The sequence below is a fragment of the Eleutherodactylus coqui genome, chromosome 10 (genome assembly GCF_035609145.1).
Source record: "Eleutherodactylus coqui strain aEleCoq1 chromosome 10, aEleCoq1.hap1, whole genome shotgun sequence".
NCBI classification, from domain to species: domain Eukaryota; kingdom Metazoa; phylum Chordata; class Amphibia; order Anura; family Eleutherodactylidae; genus Eleutherodactylus; species Eleutherodactylus coqui.
The window spans coordinates 24,585,947-24,604,870 of record NC_089846.1 but is presented as its reverse complement, the minus strand read 5'-3'; the positions used below and the strand labels follow the sequence as shown (position 1 = coordinate 24,604,870).

The following is an 18,924-nucleotide window of genomic DNA, read 5'->3' as shown; positions in this document are numbered from 1 at the left end:
TCGTATGGATGCCCCAGCTACAATGGGAAAGTGGCAAATAAAGAAAAAATTTTTTATGTCCCCTAGAGGTCTTATATGACGTCATGGGGGACACAGATAGTAAAAAACACAATTACATACATAAGTAAAACAAAATAACAGAATAAAGCAACAATACATACAAAAGAAAGAGAATAACACAAAGCAGACGCCAACAAAAACCGTCGCCGTATGCGCCCTGTAAACTAAAACCATACATACTATTTATCAAAATGTCCGAAATAAATAGAGGAACCCATTCCCATACTTTATTTTAGCATAAATATGCTAATTAAAAAATAACTAAAAATGTTAAAAAAAAACTCTTAATAGGGGTAAATTGGTAAAAAAAAAACAACTAAAAAATGGGAAAAAAGTCAGTGAAAAAGATATTTATAAAAATCGCCCTATATGTCACGGGAAAAAAAATGCAGTAAAAAAAATTTTGGTATCTAAAGAAAACAAAATAGGGCAATAAAACCGCCAAAATGGGTACAATCCCTAAAGTGTCTGGTCCTTAAGGGGTTAATGTGGATTCTGACTAATTTGACTTCCATCTGTTGATTGTCTATGGTATTTAAAATGGATTTTCTAATCATGCTGATAACTGTGGAACTCTTTAAAGGGGTTGTCCCGCGCCGAAACGGGTTTTTTTTTTTTTTTCAACCCCCCCCCCGGTCGGCGCGAGACAACCCCGATGCAGGGAGGTAAAGGAAGCTTACCGGAGCGCTTACCTTAATCCCCGCGCTCCGGTGACTTCAATACTTACCGCTGAAGATGGCCGCCGGGATCCTCTGTCTTCGTGGACCGCAGCTCTTCTGTGCGGTCCATTGCCGATTCCAGCCTCCTGATTGGCTGGAATCGGCACGTGACGGGGCGGAGCTACACGGAGCCTGCATTCTGCACGAGCGGCTCCATAGAAGATTGCAGAAGACCCGGACTGCGCAAGCGCGGCTAATTTGGCCATCGGAGGGCGAAAATTAGTCGGCACCATGGAGACGAGGACGCCAGCAACGGAGCAGGTAAGTAAAAAACTTTTTATAACTTCTGTATGGCTCATAATTAATGCACAATGTACATTACAAAGTGCATTATTATGGCCATGCAGAAGTGTATAGACCCACTTGCTGCCGCGGGACAACCCCTTTAATGTGTATGGGGGGGGGGGGCCTCACCTTTGTCGGGAAAAGGAGCAGGGACTTGGAACTTTAACCCTTTTGTTCCCTAGGAGAAAAGCCACCATCACTGCTGTTTGGCTGTGGCTTACCTCCCTAAACACAGAAACATTCAGTGTGAAAACTGCAATCAGAAGAACAATTGTTTGTCTGGCAGTTGTTGAAGATGTACAAGTACCTTAACCCCTTCCTGTCACACATACGGCTATATACATACTATCTGCACACACCGCATGCAGTTAAGACATATATAGCCGTCCACAACAACTGATGTGCATTGAGCAAGTTCTGCAGCCAAACCCACGCCACGCACGGCCATACAACAACTGTGAATGGAGATAACTGTGTTTGAGGCTGTTAACCCTTTTAATGCTGCTGTCAATTCTGACGGCAGCATTTAACCCCTTTAGTGACGGCCCCATTGCCTTCTTACATCCTCACTAAGTGGGCATTAATCCTAGAGGATGTAAAAACCTACATCCTCTTTGGATTAAAGCCCTCTTAGCTGAGGACTTGACAGCTCCATGTTGTCGGTGCCCGCAGGTAGTGATGTCACCCAGGATGTGATCACTGTTATCCAATGGATAACAGTGATCATTTAAAGAAAAAAAAAGTGTAAAAAGTAAAAAAAAAAAAAGGGTTAAAAAGTAAAAAAAAGAAGTTAAAAAGCTTAGGTTTCATCGCCCAACCCCCCCCCCCCCCCGCCCCCCCCCCCGGATCATATCCGCGAGGGAGGATGAAATGACGTACCTAAGGCTCTGGATATATCCGCGGACCTTAACCCAGCTTCTGCGCACTCGCCCATCGCCAAAGTGGCGGACGCATGCACAAAAGCTGTGGATTGCCAGGGTAATTTTAAATCTCCCTGCTCTTGGCTACAAAACGTGGCCGAGAACCTGGAGATTTCACGGGGGGCTGCGGTGAGCGGTTTCTGATCACGTGTTCGCTGTTATCCAATGGATAATGGCGATCACGTAAAAGTGAAAAAAAGGTGAAGCTTCATCTCCCCTCACTGATGCGATCGGTGAGAGGAGATGAAACTTTTTACCGGAGGCCTCCGTATTTGCACCCCGACACGATCTTCCTCTGTGAACTTTCCTGGATTCTGCACATGCGACCACCGGACACATGCGCAGGAGGCGGGGGAGCCCAGGGAATTTAAAATCTCCTTGCTCGCAGCGACCAACGGTCGCCTAGAGCCTGACGGGATCATTTGTTGGGGTTTTTGGCCGCTCAAGGGCTCTACAAGTGGGCAATGGGGCCTAAATCGCCTTCATGCTAAATTTCTGTTCTGAAAGCCACCGACTACTCCTTACATTTTGGGCCCCGTTGTGCATCCAGACATAAGATTAGGGCCACAATGGGTATGTCTCTAAACACGGGACAAACGGGTATCCATTTTGGGGTGTAAGTCTTCATTCATATGTGTGCTGTACCAAAAAAAGCTGTTTTTAAAATGACAAAATTTGCCAAAAAATGAAAATCACCATTTTATTCCAATTGCTTTGCTTGAATTCATTCAAAAACTGTGGGGTCAAAATGGGCAGTACACCCCTAGATAAATTCGTTAAGGGGTCTAGTTTTCAAAATGGGGTCATTTGTGGGGGTTCTCTATGGTTTTGGCCGCTCAAGAGCTCTACATGTGTGCTATGGGGCCTAAAACGCCTTCAAGCTAAATTTATGTTCTGAAAGACACCGACTACACCTTCCATTTTGGGCCCCATTGTGCATCCACACATAAGATTAGGGCCACAATGGGTATATTTCTGAACACGGGAGAAACGGGTATCCATTTTGGGGTGTTAATCCTCATTTTCATGTGCATTATAGGAGAAAAATGTCTTTAAAATGACATATTTGCAAAAATATGAAATTTTATTTTTTTCTCCTCTAAATTGAATTAATTCCAGAAAAAAAATTGTGGCGTCAAAATACTCATGAGACCCCTCAGTGGATACATTAAGGGGTGTAGTTTTTAAAATGAGGTCATTTGGGGGGGGTGTACCTATCATTCTGACACTCATGAGCCATTGCAAACTTGGCTTGGTGCAGGAAAACAAACTGTTCCTCAAAATGCAGAAAAGTAATGTTAAATTTGTACGTCTCCTAAATGGTTAAATAAAACAAAAGTTTTTCAAATGTGCGTCCAGAATAAAGTAAACAGATGGAAATATATATCCTATCAAAAACTTGTACATATTTGAGATATTACAGTTGAAAATGTGAAAAAATTAAAAATTTTTCCAAATTTTCCCAATATTGGTACTTTTAATAAATATACACAAATTATATTGGTCTTTTTTTACAACTTAAATTAAGTACAATATAAATCACTTGGATATACAAAACCTTTACGGAGTTATGCTATGTTGAACGACACGTCAGATTTCCAAAATTTGACTCCGTCACTAAGGCGCAAACAGGCTTTCTCACTAAGGGGTTAAATGTCTCAATTGATTAGGATTTAAATGTTCCAGACTGCCCCCCCTGTGCTAAAATCGTCATAGCAGACTAAGGTCTTCTGAAGGTTCCACAGGACTGGCATGATAGTCTGCTCCATAGGGATGTGTGCGTAGCACGTCTTTAATTGGCAGCCTGTTAAAATACAGGATAATGCAAGACTATAGTACTGCATTGTACTGTATAAGAGCTTATTCAGACAACCGTATATCGGTCGCATATTCACGCCGGCCGATATACAGCGGCTCTCCCTGCAGGGGGAGGAGGCTGGAAGAGCCAGGAGCAGTGCTCTGAGCTCCCGCCCCCTCTCTGCCAACTCTCCACTCCATTTGTATGGAACGTTAAATGGTACCTCGAAAAAAATAGAATCCTAGACTGGTAGAGTTGGAAAGGACCTCTAGGGTCATCGGGTCCAACCCCCTGCTCAGTGCAGGATCACTAAATCATCCCAGACAGATATTTGTCCAGCCTTTGTTTGGAGACTTCCATTGAAGGAGAACTCACCACCTCCCGTTGTAACCTGTTCCACTCATTGATCCCCCTCACTGTCTAATATCTAATCTGTGTCTCCTCCCTTTCAGTTTCATCCCATTGCTTCTGGTCTTTCCTTGTACAAATGAGAATAGGGCTGATCCCTCTGCACTGTGACAGCCCTTCAGATATTTGTAGATAGCTATTAAGTCTCCTCTCAGCCGCCTTCTTTGCAAGCTAAACATTCCCAGATCCTTTAACTGTTCTTCATAGGACATGATTTGCAGCCTGCTCTGCTGACAGGAGAGGAGGAAAAAAAAAATATATATATATATATATATATATATATATATATATATATATATATTGAGAGAGACCAATACCAGAAGTGTAAAATGTGCCGTGGGCGCAGGAGCATCAGTGACCTTTGCTCATGAAAGTGTTAAGGACTCGGCACCTCTTGGCTTAGTCTGTAATGAAGTGAGAGGTTACGTTCCCAGGCTTGCTCTTCTGTACAAGTAGGAACCTTTCTGCTCCAAGTTTTCTTTACTGCGTAATATAGTTTCGTTCTCACGCCTTCGCTAAGCTCAGTAGCCCATTACGTCTAGAATACATTTAGGGCTTATTCATACAAACGCATTTGCACTGCGTATTACATGTGCAATACACAGTCACTAGAACCCAGAATGGGCTCAGTCGCATGAATTTTGGTTGTGCACAAAAAAAGTATCCTGTCCTGTTTTCGTGCGTATTAAACTTAATTGCACATCAAAATCAATGGCAGCACACTTTTATGTGCCTTCAAAAAATACAGTAAAATACGAACGCTGGTGCAAAAACATAATGCCCAGCGGGCAAATGGGCGCGTTAATACGCTAACGCCAATGTGAAGCTGGCCATAGGGTGCATTTACCCAGGTGTATATGGGATTCTAGACTTCCGTGTACTGTGCACGACATTGCATGTCCAATTCTGGTGTGTGATACGAACCAGGATAGGACAGGCTATGATTTATTTTTTTCCCGCATGGGGAATAGGATCATGGCATGTCCCATCTTTGGGCGTGCCCCTCACATCGCTGGCAAAGCATCGCGCCATGTGCTAGGCGCACGTGAGTGCCATGTGAGGATTTCCATTGAAAATGGAGAACACTTCGCGATCCACCGCCGTGGCTGTCAGACGCATGGGAGGATCGCTACTTCCCCAAAGTGATGCCAGACATTTTTAATACAAAAATGCCTCACATCTGCAGGGAAATCGCACGTTTTGCAAGCGCAATACCGGGACGAGTTTCACGGCCCAATATATTACTCGCCCGTATGAAATTGGCTTTAGGACTCCTTCACACGGACGTAGTTGCACGCGCAATACGCTGTTGTTGGAACTCATTTTCGCTCATGCGCATTTTCGATCACACAAAAATAATGGAAAATACTTTGTTTTCTGCTCATTTGCACACCACATGGGGTGCGCGAATGCACGCGGTCGATGCAAAGAGGTATGTGAAACACTGCGGAATTCTGATGGAAATGGTTCCAGATTTATTCTATTTAGCCACTTCAATCGGTGAGTTTATCTGCACGAAAATGAGCGTACCCTGTGGACTGAAAGTGTGCAGTAAAATACACCGATACAAGCACAAACAAGCCTTGTTCAAAGCAACAAAAAAAAGTTGCGCTAAGGTGTGTGCAATTGTGCTTATGGTCATGTGAAGCTTCCCTTAGGGTGGTAGAGGCCGGGTCCTTTTACTAAAAGACTACTTTTAGGAGTCCTTGTGTCTGACCATGATGTCGACGTAAAGGTAATCCTTCTGGAGTTTGCCCGGCCCCTTGTTCTATGGCACAGGACCCTTTACCTGCCCGCGGGCACAGCTCACTGTAGTTACACCACTGCTGACTAATAACATAATGGCTCACAGGAAGGGATTAGGATTAACTGCAGTCAAATCTGAATTTTCAGGTTTGACAAGAGGTGTAAATGAACAAAGCATTTCACAATGTGAGTGGACAGACAACAAATAACTCTTCCTGGAACTGATGCCAAAATTTCCCATTTTCAACCGTGTAAAGCTGTGCTGTCTAGACCTCCAGCGGACCCGCCGCCATCTTCTTAAAGGGCCCTCTGCTGATTTTATTTATTTTTTATTCATATGTGGCTATCCCCCCCCCCCTCAGTATATATAAATTGGCAAGTGTTATATGGGTTAGTTATTTCTTTCTGTCTGAAACTCCTGGCTTTCTTTTTTTCTTCCTTCTTCCAATGGTCATGTAATCTCCATTCTGACCAGTTGAGATCTACTTGGGGTTATGTATTACTTTTCTAGTCAAATTCTCAGTCTGTGTGATGTTGTTACACGATACTTACTACAGAGGGGGACACAAAATCTGATGGTGATCACACCTGTCACACATATATAATAGAGGAGATCACAGCTCATCCTCCTCACTGTATACTAATGGTCTGTAGCATCTTTATATGTCTATAGAAGGTAATTATAGTTAAAATGTCCCACCCAATAGGCAAAATTGTATAGCCTCCGCTACTGCTGTGCTGATACATCAAGGGATGGATGTGAAACTGAAAGTTAAAAAAAAATTCACACAAGATGGTGGCTGATAAGCATCACCCAGGGGGCTGCACTGCAGGGAAGTGGCTGGAATACACAGAGGAGATAGGCAGTCAAGTGAGGGGAACGGGCATGGGAAAATGTGTTTCCACTGGAGTAGCCCTGTAAGATGCCCTCATTCCTTCAAGAGGTGTCATATTGCTCCCGGATCCCCCGTATAAATGAACTTTGCAGATTTGCCGCATCTAAAATCTGCATTATTTACAGTAGCAGAAAAGCGGATGAGATTTTAGATTTTGTAAATCTGGCCCACTCTGTGGCAAAAATCCACTGCAGAAATTGACATGCGGTGCGGAATTTAAATCGACAGCATGTTCATTGTAGGACTCGGTTTTCAGTGCAGATTCCACCTTTTCGAATGAGGGGGTGAATTCTGCACCAAATTCTATGTTTAAAATCTGCACCAAGTGGTTCACGCGAGTTTTGCGCTTGGATCTGTGTGGAATGTGCAGTAGGGCATACCCTCAGTTTAGCTGAGCCTACATGCGGTTTCAATCAACATTGGGGGGGGGGGGGGAGTAGGCTGGTGCTAGATAACTCTGGCAGTGGCTTATCTCTAGGGGCTACAAAAGAATTGGACGTTTAAATGCAAAAGTCTGGATTTTTTTTCATGCCCTCAGCTGTCGGGAGAGCCCCATCCATGTGATAGTTGCCTAGTCCTACTGTAATGGGTGGGTCTGGGTGACTTCTGTCTAATATGGATGGGGGTCCTTAGACTGTATTTACAGAAGCGAGTGCAGTGTAAATCAGTGAAAATCTGACCTACATTCCACTATCGGACTATCGCTCCGAGAAAAAAAAATCACAAATGTACATGAACCCACTGCAATCAATTGTTTTGCTGTGTGTTTCATCCATATCGTAGACGGAAGTCGCACAGGACTATCGTCCATATAAATGCAACCTTAGCGAAGCTTCTTGACATAATGGTTTAATTGGCATTGTCTGAGCTCATCCATGCTTGGTCTTACTCCCCACTAACAAATGACCCTGGGGAGGAGATATCTGCCTACTAATACGGCTTTCAGGCAGAGTTCCACTGCAGGATCATACAGTAAAGAATCAAGCAACCTTTTGTAATGGTCACATTCCTGAAGATGGCATTGGTAGGGTCCTACGATCACAGAGCACTGTGGTGATCCCGACAGCATCAATCAGTGATCGGGAAATCTCTGACAGGTAGAGGCATAGTGCTAGGGGCACATTTCCAGTGATTGTAGGGGCCCACCACTGAGGCCACTTTGTGACATGTTCCTTATACACTTTGCAAAAAAAATATTCTGCCCCTAGCAAAAGTTCTTGTTCTGCTGTAAAACTCGGCATGCAGTTCCATCTCGGGCAGATATGTAAATCATTATAGTTGTGGCGTGATTAGATGAATGGTCTTGTCACCTGAGGGTCTAAAACTGGTTTCCTCCCCTTGGCCTATAAGAGGCTCTTGGAGGCTTTATGTGTGTAGTGACCTCTTCTTCTGCTTGGGTGGAGCTTGTTGAGTACTAGACACCTCTACGCCGCAGAGAAGAGATTTCGCCCCGTTACCGGAGTATGAGAGGGGCGCATTATTGGGATGTTAGAAGCTGGATGGTCGTATCGAGGAATTGCCACCACCGGCCGTTCTGACCAGACTATTAAGAGGTGTTGGAACCAGGGGGCACACAAGGCGACCGGGCTTCGGACACCCTCGCCAGACCACTACTACAGAGGATTGTCTGACGAGCAAGAGCAGCTCCAAATGATTTGCTGGGTACCATCGTTCAAGGCCCCGTGTGTGTTATAACCATTTCCAGGCACTTGGCTGAAAGATATTTGGTCTCGTGGCACCCATTATGTGTACTTCCAAATCTGGACGCTATGGACTAGAACTGTGTTGTCTTTAGTGACAATTGCAGATTTATGAGCACTCATACCGGGCCTTGTTCGTTTTTGGAGACCTAGGTGGGAGCACCTTAATCCTGGCTTTTCTGTGGAGCGGCACCCTGCCCACACTGTTCATGTGATGGTCTAGGTGGCCATCGCATATGAATCAGTCACCCCTAGTACTGGTGATAATAACAGCTCCGTAATATGTTCAGGATATCCTTCACCCATGTGTTGTCTCCCATGGCAGGCTTCCAAGAGTCATTTTTGAGGAGGATAATGTTTTGCTGCATACACAAGGAGGTCATAGGAATCTCCTCAACATTGCCACACTTCTGTCGTCTGCCCAGTCGCCAGATTTATCGCCAATAGAACATGTATGGGACCATCTGGGATGCCAACTGCAACAGTCTATGAGTTTGCATGATTTAGTGGCTCAGTTACAGCAAATGTGGAGTGATATGCCGCAGGATACCATACGAAACCTGTATGCCTCCACGCCCACCCGTATCACATCTTGTATCCATGCTAGAGGCGGCTCAACGGGGTACTAGAGCCTTCATGCCTGCCCGTGTCACATCTTGTATCCAAGCTAGAAGCGGCTGTTAGTGAAATATAGCTAATTGGTATGTTTTCAGGTATCCAAATTAATAGTTAAATGCTCAAGCATCGAGGAAGCTTGCAAATCACATTCTCATTGGATGTGATTTCAAGTCCTCTGTTTATTCAATTAATAAGCTGAAGTATATATAGAAAGACATTTGAAATGAGGCTAGAACACGCCTCACTTGTAATAATTATAATTTATTATAATTCATTTATTATCATTGGTTATTAAAACTCAATAGAACAGTGATGTCTTAGTTAGAGGCAGGACTTCTCTCAGGCCGATTGGAACTATTTCTCATGAGACTGCTGTAAAATGGCCTTGAAGACAGCCTTGCATTCTTATGATAGAACAGTAATATCTTCTAAATAAAGAAAGTGAATAGCTGTAAGAAGAGCAGGTTACAATACATGAAATGGAGGACAGGAAATCTTATAGTTTCCCTCACACAGCCCAACAGGGTTCTAGAGTCTCCATGCCCACCCATATCACATCTTGTATCCAAGCTACAGGTGGCCCAACAGGGTAATGGAGTCTCCATGCCCACCCATATCACATCCGATTTATCGCGACGGATCTCGCTATGACATCTTGCAAGTGGACAGGCACCATTACAATCGCACAGAAAAAAGTTTCATTCTACTCCAACAACTTCTGGGGGAGGTGATTCTTTTGACAATGAGTGTATATCAAGAAGATAAAAAATAATATACCTGGGAAGTAAAGGGCTGAACTGGATGGACATATGTCTGTTTTGGCCTTACATTCTATGTTACCTATACAGGGCTGCCTTGGGTTAAGTGTTTAATTCGTTCTGTGACGGAGCTCTTAACCCAAAACACTCGTAAGTCAAATCAATTTTCCTTGTTGAAATGAATAGAAAAGCCATTAATCCGTTCCAGATCGCGAGGCTCTCCCTCTGATTTCAATGGAGATGGCGTTGCCCCATTGAAAGCAATAGGACGCCGACACCCCCACAGTGATTTTCATGGAAGGGCTTTAAATATAAGCCCTTCCCTGAAAATCATGCCTAGCTATAGTAAAAAAATATATATATAATGGGCCAGGGCTCAGGCGCATCTAGCCGCCGATTGTTCTCCCTGCAACGCCCTGAAGCTTTTCAGCAGGCGGGGATTAAAAATGCAGGGAGAACAAGCGTCGGGTAGACACGCCTGAGCCCCGGCAGTGGCGGACAGTTGAGTATATATATTTTTTTTACTGCAGCTAGGGATGAATTTCAAAGCCCTTCCCTGAAAATCACTGCAGGGGTTGCCGGCAGGCCATTGCTTTCAATGGGGCCACCAGCAGTGGCCCCATTGGGAGCAAGGCTTGTAACCCAAGTTTTTACTCTTAAATCACAGCAAAAATCCAGGAGAGAGCCTGCTCTCAAGTCAAAAAGCTTGTAAGCCGAGGCACTCCTAACCCAGGGCATCACTGTATGTCCATTTCTTCTTGCTGTGAAATGTGCTGCCGCAGTAATGCCTCGGGCTCGCAGCAGCACTGGACTCCTGCAAGACATTTTGCTTTTTTCCATGACCCAACTCCCTCAGCTGAACCGGCCTGTTGTATTGTAGACCGAGGGATGTGTTTATCCTTTATCAGAGCTGCCAGATTCTGGTTTGCGGCTACATGCAGCATGGAAACTATGAGGCTATATAAGTGACCGCCCTGTGCCAACACTCCATACAAGGAAATCCCTAAAGACATTAGAGATTTCCTACGGCTCTTGTAGACTGATTGTAAGGAAGCTGTCGCCTCGTAAAGACAGTTGCAATCAAAGTTCTACATCTCTCCCTGCAAATTGGGTTTATTTGCCAAATTTGCAAACTTTCAGCTGTTTGCACAAAGAAAAGAATCAAACAATTTAAATAACAAAAAGTTTCTCCAAATTCATCACAAAATGCCATTTTTAATGACTACTGCAGTGTCAGAATCAGTCACCCCTCCATCATAAGAGTCTGTAGTACTTAGTAGAGCAGCTTTTGCTGTTATGACCAGCTGCAGGCCTGATGCAGAGCCAGACACCATTTCTGACAGCATGCGGGTGGTTTACATCTGCGCTCACAGTTCTGCTTTCCTGCTCCATTCCGCCCGAAATCGCCCTCCCAATCCTTCTGAAAACCCCTGGATGCAAGGCATTATCACATGGGAACGGCCTCGTATCTCTGCGGGGGTTCCCTTTATCCCCACAGCGGCAAGAGATTGCAATGTTCTCCCACTGTTTTCAATGGGGTCGATGCTGCTGCTGCCAGCCCCATTGAAAATATGTGGAAACCCCTGTATGCGGGGCTGAAGGAATCCCCTGGCATGGCTGTCACAGCCGCGGCAGAGGATCACGATGTTCTCCAATGGAGTTCAATGGGGCCAGCACCACTGCCACTAGCCCCGTAGACAACGTGGAAAAGCCTGGATGTGACAGCCTTGCATCCCTGTGGGGATGAATGAATCCCCCGCCGCAGCAGGGGATCGCAATGGTCTCCCACTGTTTTCAATGTGGCCGGCACTGCTGAAAACAATCGGAGATATCGCAAAAAGCAGCATCGCAGGAGTGAAAATATCGCAAATAAGAAAGTAAAGATGGGTCCCCTAACTGTCCCAGTAATAGACATTACTATCATACCTCCTCTGTCAAAAACATTGTGTAGAAAGCAGTGCCAGTCTTTGTTAAATGGCACCCTGTGAAGAATTTTTTTTTTAACCCCCTCCCCTTTTCCCGGTCATAAGAAAAATAAACTACATATTATAAGTATTTTCTACTGAGCGGCAGTCTACCTGTATTCTGCAGAAATCGGCAAGATAGCTGCATACCCACACCAGAACAGCTCAATAAATACAGTACCAGAACTGAGCTCATAACATAAATACAGCAGCAGAACCAAGCTCCGTACATAGATACAGCACCAGAACAGCTCAATAAATAAAGACGGTACCAGATCCAAGCTTGTAACAAATGCAATACCTGAGCAAAGCTTCTAACATAAATACAGCACTAGAACCAAGTTCAAAACATAAATACAGCACCAAAACCAAGCTCATAATATAAATACAGTCGCAGAACTAAGTATTTGGGTTGTGAGGATGCTGATGGAATGACAGCGGCATCTCGGAACATCAGGGGGGAGTAGTCAGGAGGAGCATGATTCAGATAGTTCCGCAAGCCACTGCTGCATGGAGGAAAATGATCATCAGACCTAATGGGGGCGATTCTCCTGGTTCCCCCATTACAAGCTGGTGGCTGGCACCCTAGGTCTGACCATGGGAGGAGGACAATGCACGTCTCTCATGTTAGAAGACTCCTGTGTATTTTGGGACGGTTACTTCTGTATTATCTGCTGTTACATAACGGTTACATCATTCTCCGCTGTAATCGCATGTTGTGTTCTCTGGTGTCATGTTGGGACCTGCCTTCTACTTAATGATAATGCAGCTCTATGAATAGACTGAGTACTGGATGAGAAATCTACAGCGGCGCAAGGAGGAAATCTGAAGCTAATCCAAAAACAATCAGTTCCTGTTAAATCGTAGATCTTGGCGGCCCTTGTATTGTTCTAGTATGCATTGTGGTTCCTGAGCTCCAGTCCTCAAGTTCCCCCAGCAGGGCGGGTTTTCAGGATTTCCTTAGTATTGCACATGTGATGCAATTATGGTCAGAGCCTCGGATGTTGCACAAAGCGTTCTGAATAGAGATGAGCGAGCGTGCTCGTTTAGGACAGTTACTCGATCGAGCACCGCTTTTTTCGAGTAACTGCCTACTCGGGCGAAAAGATTCGGGGGGCGGTGGGGGGACGGGGAAGCTCTCCCCCCCCCCCCCCCCACTCCCCACCTCAACCCCCCGCTCACCCCCGGCGCCTCCCGAATCTTTTCGCCCGATTAGGCAGTTACTCGAAAAAAGCGATGCTCGATGGAGTAACTGTCCTAAACGAGCATGCTCGCTCATCTCTAGTTCTGAAGCTGCTTTAACATAGAATGATTATTCTTCAAAAAATCGTTGGATCGTTCAAATTTGGAATAATAATCATTTAGTGTAAACACGGCTGCGGCGGTCCTCACCATCTATCACAAGTAGGGTAGTTTCATGCGAACAAACACGATTTTGCCGCAGCAAATTTGCATATTTTTTCCTGAGATTTGGGGTCTTTTTGAGCGTCAGGGCTGCTTATTCTTGCAAAATCATCGCTGCCAGGCGCGAATTTTGCTGCGATTTTTTTTATTTATTTATTTGGTGAAAGTCAATAGGATTTTCTATTGTTAAAGTCGCATCGCAACGCAGGCTCCATAGGGAAACATGGGAGATTTAAAAAATCGCAGAAAAAATGGACAATGCCGCGATTTTTTGCTCTCGCTACACAACTTGAGTGATAACATCGTTAGCGGAAAGGAACCCATTGAAAAGTATTGGTTTCATAATCTGCTTTTTTAACTGACTCGCAGCAAGAAAAAATCGCGTGATTTTCTCGCCCGCGTCAAACCACCCTTAGGCCTTATGTCCACGGGGAAAATGAGGCCCGCCGCGGATTCTTCATGCAGAATCCCGGAGCGGGTCCCTCCTTTCCCGCGGTTAAAAAGAAGAATTTACTTACCTGTCCGGATGCTGCGGATCTTCCCTCTGTCGCGGCCGGATCTTCTTTCTTCGGCCCGGCGGATGTGCTCGCCGTGCACTCCATTTGTTTTTTTAACTCCTGCTCTCCCGCGCTGGAGAGCAGTAATTCAGCTGCGGGTGTGCCGCGGATCCGGACGGCTTTCATAGGATACAATAGAAGCCTACGGGAGACCCGCACTAAAATGGAGCATGCTGCGGGTGTTTTCCCGCACACGCAATCCGCGCCTCAGGGGAAAATGACATCCGCAGGTATTTATTAATTACCTGCGGGTGTCCAATGCATCCCTATGGGGCGCGGATCACGTGTGCGGGTGACCCGCTGCGGATCTGTCCCCGGTAGGCCTCATGTCCACGGGGAAAAGAAGAATTAAAATCCGCAGCGGACCACCCGCACGCGGATCCGCACCCCATAGGGATGCATTGACCACCTGCGGATAGATAAATACCCGCGGATGGTCAATAAAAGGGAATTAAAAAATTTCTGGAGCATGAAAAAAAACGACATGCTCCTTTTAGGTGCGGGTCTCCCGCGGGGACGGCTCCCGCAGGCTTCTATTGAAGCCTATGGAAGCCGTCCATATCCGCAGGAGACCCGCGCCTGAATTAAACTCACCTGCTCCGGGCGATGCAGATCTTCCTTCCTTTGTGGCAGGATCTTCTTTCTTCGGCCCGGCGGATGTGCCCGAGCACATCCGCCGGGCCGAAGAAAGAAGATCCAGCCGCGAAGAAGGGAAGACCTGCAGCAGGTGAGTTTATTCTTATTTTAATGCCTCATGTCCGCGGGGCAGGCGGGACCCGCTGCGGATTCTGCATGGAGAATCCGTAGCGGGCCTGATTTTTCCCGTGGACATGAGGCCTTAAAGGAGATGTCCCGCGCCGAAACGGGTTTTTTTTTTTAAACCCCCCCCCCCCGTTCGGCGCGAGACAACCCCGATGCAGGGGTTAAAAAAACCACCCGCACAGCGCTTACCTGAATCCCGGCGGTCCGGCGTCTTCATACTCACCTGCTGAAGATGGCCGCCGGGATCCTCTGTCTTCATGGACCGCAGGGCTTCTGTGCGGTCCATTGCCGATTCCAGCCTCCTGATTGGCTGGAATCGGCACGTGACGGGGCGGAGCTACACGGAGCTACACGGAGCCCCATAGAGAAGAGGAGAAGACCCGGACTGCGCAAGCGCGGCTAATTTGGCCATCGGAGGGCGAAAATTAGTCGGCACCATGGAGACGAGGACGCCAGCAACGGAGCAGGTAAGTATAAAACTTTTTATAACTTCTGTATGGCTCATAATTAATGCACAATGTATATTACAAAGTGCATTATTATGGCCATGCAGAAGTGTATAGACCCACTTGCTGCCTCGGGACAACCCCTTTAAGGCTTATTCAGGCAGGTGTATATTGGTCGGGTTTTCACGCCTCTCTGCAAGGGAAGGAGACAGGCTTGTCTGGAAGCTAGTGCACTGAGCTCTCGCCCCTTGCCACTTTTTGCAATGGGAGGGGGCTAAAAAAAAAACACTTGTCCCACAAAAAACAAGCCTTCATCTGGCTATGTCGATGGAAATATTGAAAAAGTCATGGCTCCTGAAATACGACCATTAAAAAAAAAAAAAAAAAAAAAAAAAATCAGTTGGTCATTAACCCCTTGACGACACAGGACGTAAAATTACGTCCTGCACATTCGGGGTGTGTACGGAGGGAAATTATGGGGCGATCTCCCTCCATACAACATGGGCACGGGCTGTTTCTTACAGCTGACACCCGGCAGCAATAGCTTCGATAAGCCGTGTGGCTCATCAGAGCTGTTAACCCTTTAAATGCCGCCGTCAATTCTGACAGCAGCATTTAAATCCCCCAATGTTCAGGGATCCTAAGAAAACAAGTAAAAATCTGATTAATAAAGTTTTACTAATTACTAAAAAAAATTATAAAAGTACAAAAAAAACGCTTTTGCCATGAAATAATCTAAATAAAAAATACAAATTTGGTATCGCTGCGTCCGTAAAAGTCTGATCTATCAAAGTAGCACATTAGTTCCCCCGCACAGTGAGCGTCATCAGAAATAAAAATTAAGAACGCCAGAAATATACTTTTTTGATCGCCCCATCTCTAAGAAAAAATGTTAAAAAAAAAAGCGATCAAAAAGTCGTATGTACTCCAGAATGGTACGAACGGAAAGGACGGGAGATCCCGCACAAAATGAGACATCGCACAACTATGTTGACAAAAAATTAAAAAACTTATAGCTGTCAGAAATTGGCAGAAAATATTTTTTAAAAATTGAATAAATAGAAGAGCTAGGAATTTTTAAAAGGGTGCAGAAAAAACTAAAATGAAAATTAAAAAAAAAAGGGGGGGGGGACAGTCCTTAAAGTATTAAAGCGCAAACGGACCTGGTCACTGAGGGGTTAATGGCACATTACTGTTTGTACATGCAGCTTGGGAGCCCGTCACGTGATGCTGCCACTTATCCTGAAGCGTTACCGCGTGTAAACTGTTATGACACCGCTGAACTACAACTCCCGTCATGCACCGCTCGTAGGCGCGCCTGGAATCCGGAAGTCTATCAGGGAACAGTTGTGGGCGTGGTACGGTCACGTGATGACCAGGAAAGGGGATCCTGCTGTTGATCTGCTACGTAGTGCCTGGCAGGGCGGTGAGCAGGCAGGTGCATGGAGCTGCGGAGCCGGCGCTGACAGTGCGAGCAGTTGGGAGACAAGGGAGACACTGCTGACAACACCAAGGAGCAGCATTCAGTGCCGGCAAGCAGTGATGGGACCCTGCAAACCATGAGAGGTAAACCTCCGAGTAGTGGAAGTAAGGGGATCATCTTGTAGAGTCAGACTCCGGATCCCTCTCCATGCCTGGCACCTGCTGAGGCTGGCATCACCTCCTGCATCTACATGTACCAGTGACTCTGCCCATCTTGTGGGCACCTGACCATGATGGGCACTTAATACTGCAGACTCCTTGATGTTCCACCCCAAACCGGGCACCCTACTTATGGAGAGTGCGGGCGAGGACTGAGGCTACCCCTGCAATGCACAATGCAGTATTCCCTGTGTCTGATGTTGGGTTATATCCTGTCCGTCACATCCTCGAAGCCGCTGGACGTGCCCACGCCGTTATCGGATAATTCCTCTTTTGGCCACCGCTTGAGCACAGCCGGCACTCCTCCCTCCTCACCCACTTTATCACCCGGTTATCTTCAGATTGGTGATGGGTGTTGCCTACAGTTTGACTTTCCAGAGCACAGTAAAGGAGTCATTGTAATCAGTGCGGGCTCCGCCGCCCACGCCTCCCAGCTCAGCGTACATTCCCTGGACACCGCCGTCTTAAAGGTCCTCAACGTGAGTCGTGCCTCCGAGGGATTGCCGGATAAGTTCCTGGCACAGATCTGGTCTGGGATGCCTGGCACTGCCCCCCTCCGCCTGGAATTGAAGCTTCTTGAGTCCGTCCTCGAAGAACGAGATGACTTCTCCATCCATGTGGTCCCCAATGTTGATGCTCCGGAGAACGGAGGGTTTGCGGCCAGTCACTTCTCGGAGAGCCCCCTTCTGTATGCACTTCTACCCCTTCTCTTCATTAACAAATGTGCCTTCGGATGTAAAGTGGACCTTGAGATACTAAAAAGCCTAATCAAGCGCCCCTACCCGGTCCTACTAGGCATCGTGGGCCAGTTTGTTCTCATGCCACTGTATGCCTACCTCCTCTCCTTGGTTTTGAGACTATCTCAGCCCTTGGCATTGGGACTCGTGGTCACCTGCTCCTCTCCGGGTGGCGGCGGTGGATACCTGTACAGTCTCCTGTTGGGCGGTGATGTGACTTTGGCGATATCGATGACTCTGGTGTCCACGGTGGCGGCCGTGGGCTTAATGCCGCTCTCGTCTTCTCTCTACGGACGTTTCCTGGGCGTCCACCAGACGTTGCACATTCCTTTTCTAAAGATTTTTGCCACCTTGTTGTTTATAGCTGTGCCAATCTCGACAGGAATGGTGATCAAATGGCGCTTTCCTCAAGTGTCCAAGGTCCTCCTACTAGTCATAAAGCCTTTCAGTGTTGTGTTGATGGTAGGAGGCCTCTTCATGGCCTATCAGATGGGCTCATCCCTGCTGAGCCAAGTGCCCTCCATACTAGTGGTGGCCGGGGTCAGTGTGCCACTAGTAGGCCTGCTAACTGGGTACTTACTGGCGTACTTGTTACATTTACCCATTGCCCAACGACGGACGGTCAGCATTGAAGTCGGGGTGCAGAACAGTCTTCTAGCCCTGGCCGTTCTTCAGCTCTCCTTTAACCGCGCCGAGGCGGATCTCTCTTCTCAGGCACCTTTCTTGGTGGCCCTAAGTGGCACCTCGGAAATGTTACTACTGGTTCTGTTACATTTTGCCTACAGAAAGTGGAAAAACAATAGCTGAGGAGCCGCGTCCCGCCGGCGGGGACTACGACAAGTTTACATGCTGCAAGTTTTCATTATTTATATAGTCTACTTCTAACTTTTTTTTTCGTTGACCATCTCGCCACATTCTTGTGTCCTTCTTAAATTTCCAGCAGGGGGATGCAAACCTTTAAATTTAAAGACATTCCATTTACTTAGTAAGACGTCTTAATGATAATCCATGACCCCGGGCAGAATGGGTGTAATTCATCTTGGGTTGTGGGGTATGAAAATTTGGCAGGTCTACCATGTCTTCTCCATTTGAGGTGCCTACGGCTGTAGACTCGGACATTCACTTTGTTGCCATTCCATCGTTCTCTTCAAAAGCCAAAGCTCTGTGTTCAGTCCGCTCCATGCACTGAGGGGAAATGGCTATTTTTTCTACAATGTTTTGTAATGTATGCAGGGTACGGTGCAAGAACAAATTTTTTTTTTTTCCTGGTACAAAAAAAAATTAAACAGAAGTTGAAATCATAATGTCTCGTGTGTTTAAGAATGGATCATGTGTGTCAGTATCCACATCCCTGGTAGCCTGTAGGCCCTTTTACATGGAACGTATCGTTCAAAAAAATCGTTAGATCGTGTGAATTTGAACAGTCGTTCCGGGTAAACCCGGCCAACGATTGAACGACGAATGAGAATTCATTCCGTTCTCATTCGGCATTCATTTTATGCAGG

General features: G+C 46.2%; 1 protein-coding gene across 1 annotated transcript; it reads left to right on the top strand.

Moving 5' to 3' along the window:
* Positions 1 to 16,405: 16,405 nt before the first annotated feature.
* On the top strand, positions 16,406 to 18,723 carry SLC10A3 (solute carrier family 10 member 3). The gene has a single exon (XM_066580603.1). The coding sequence runs from the start codon at positions 16,859 to 16,861 to the stop codon at positions 18,224 to 18,226; it is 1,368 nt and encodes a 455-aa protein (XP_066436700.1). The 5' UTR covers positions 16,406 to 16,858; the 3' UTR covers positions 18,227 to 18,723.
* The last annotated feature ends 201 nt before the right edge of the window (positions 18,724 to 18,924 follow it).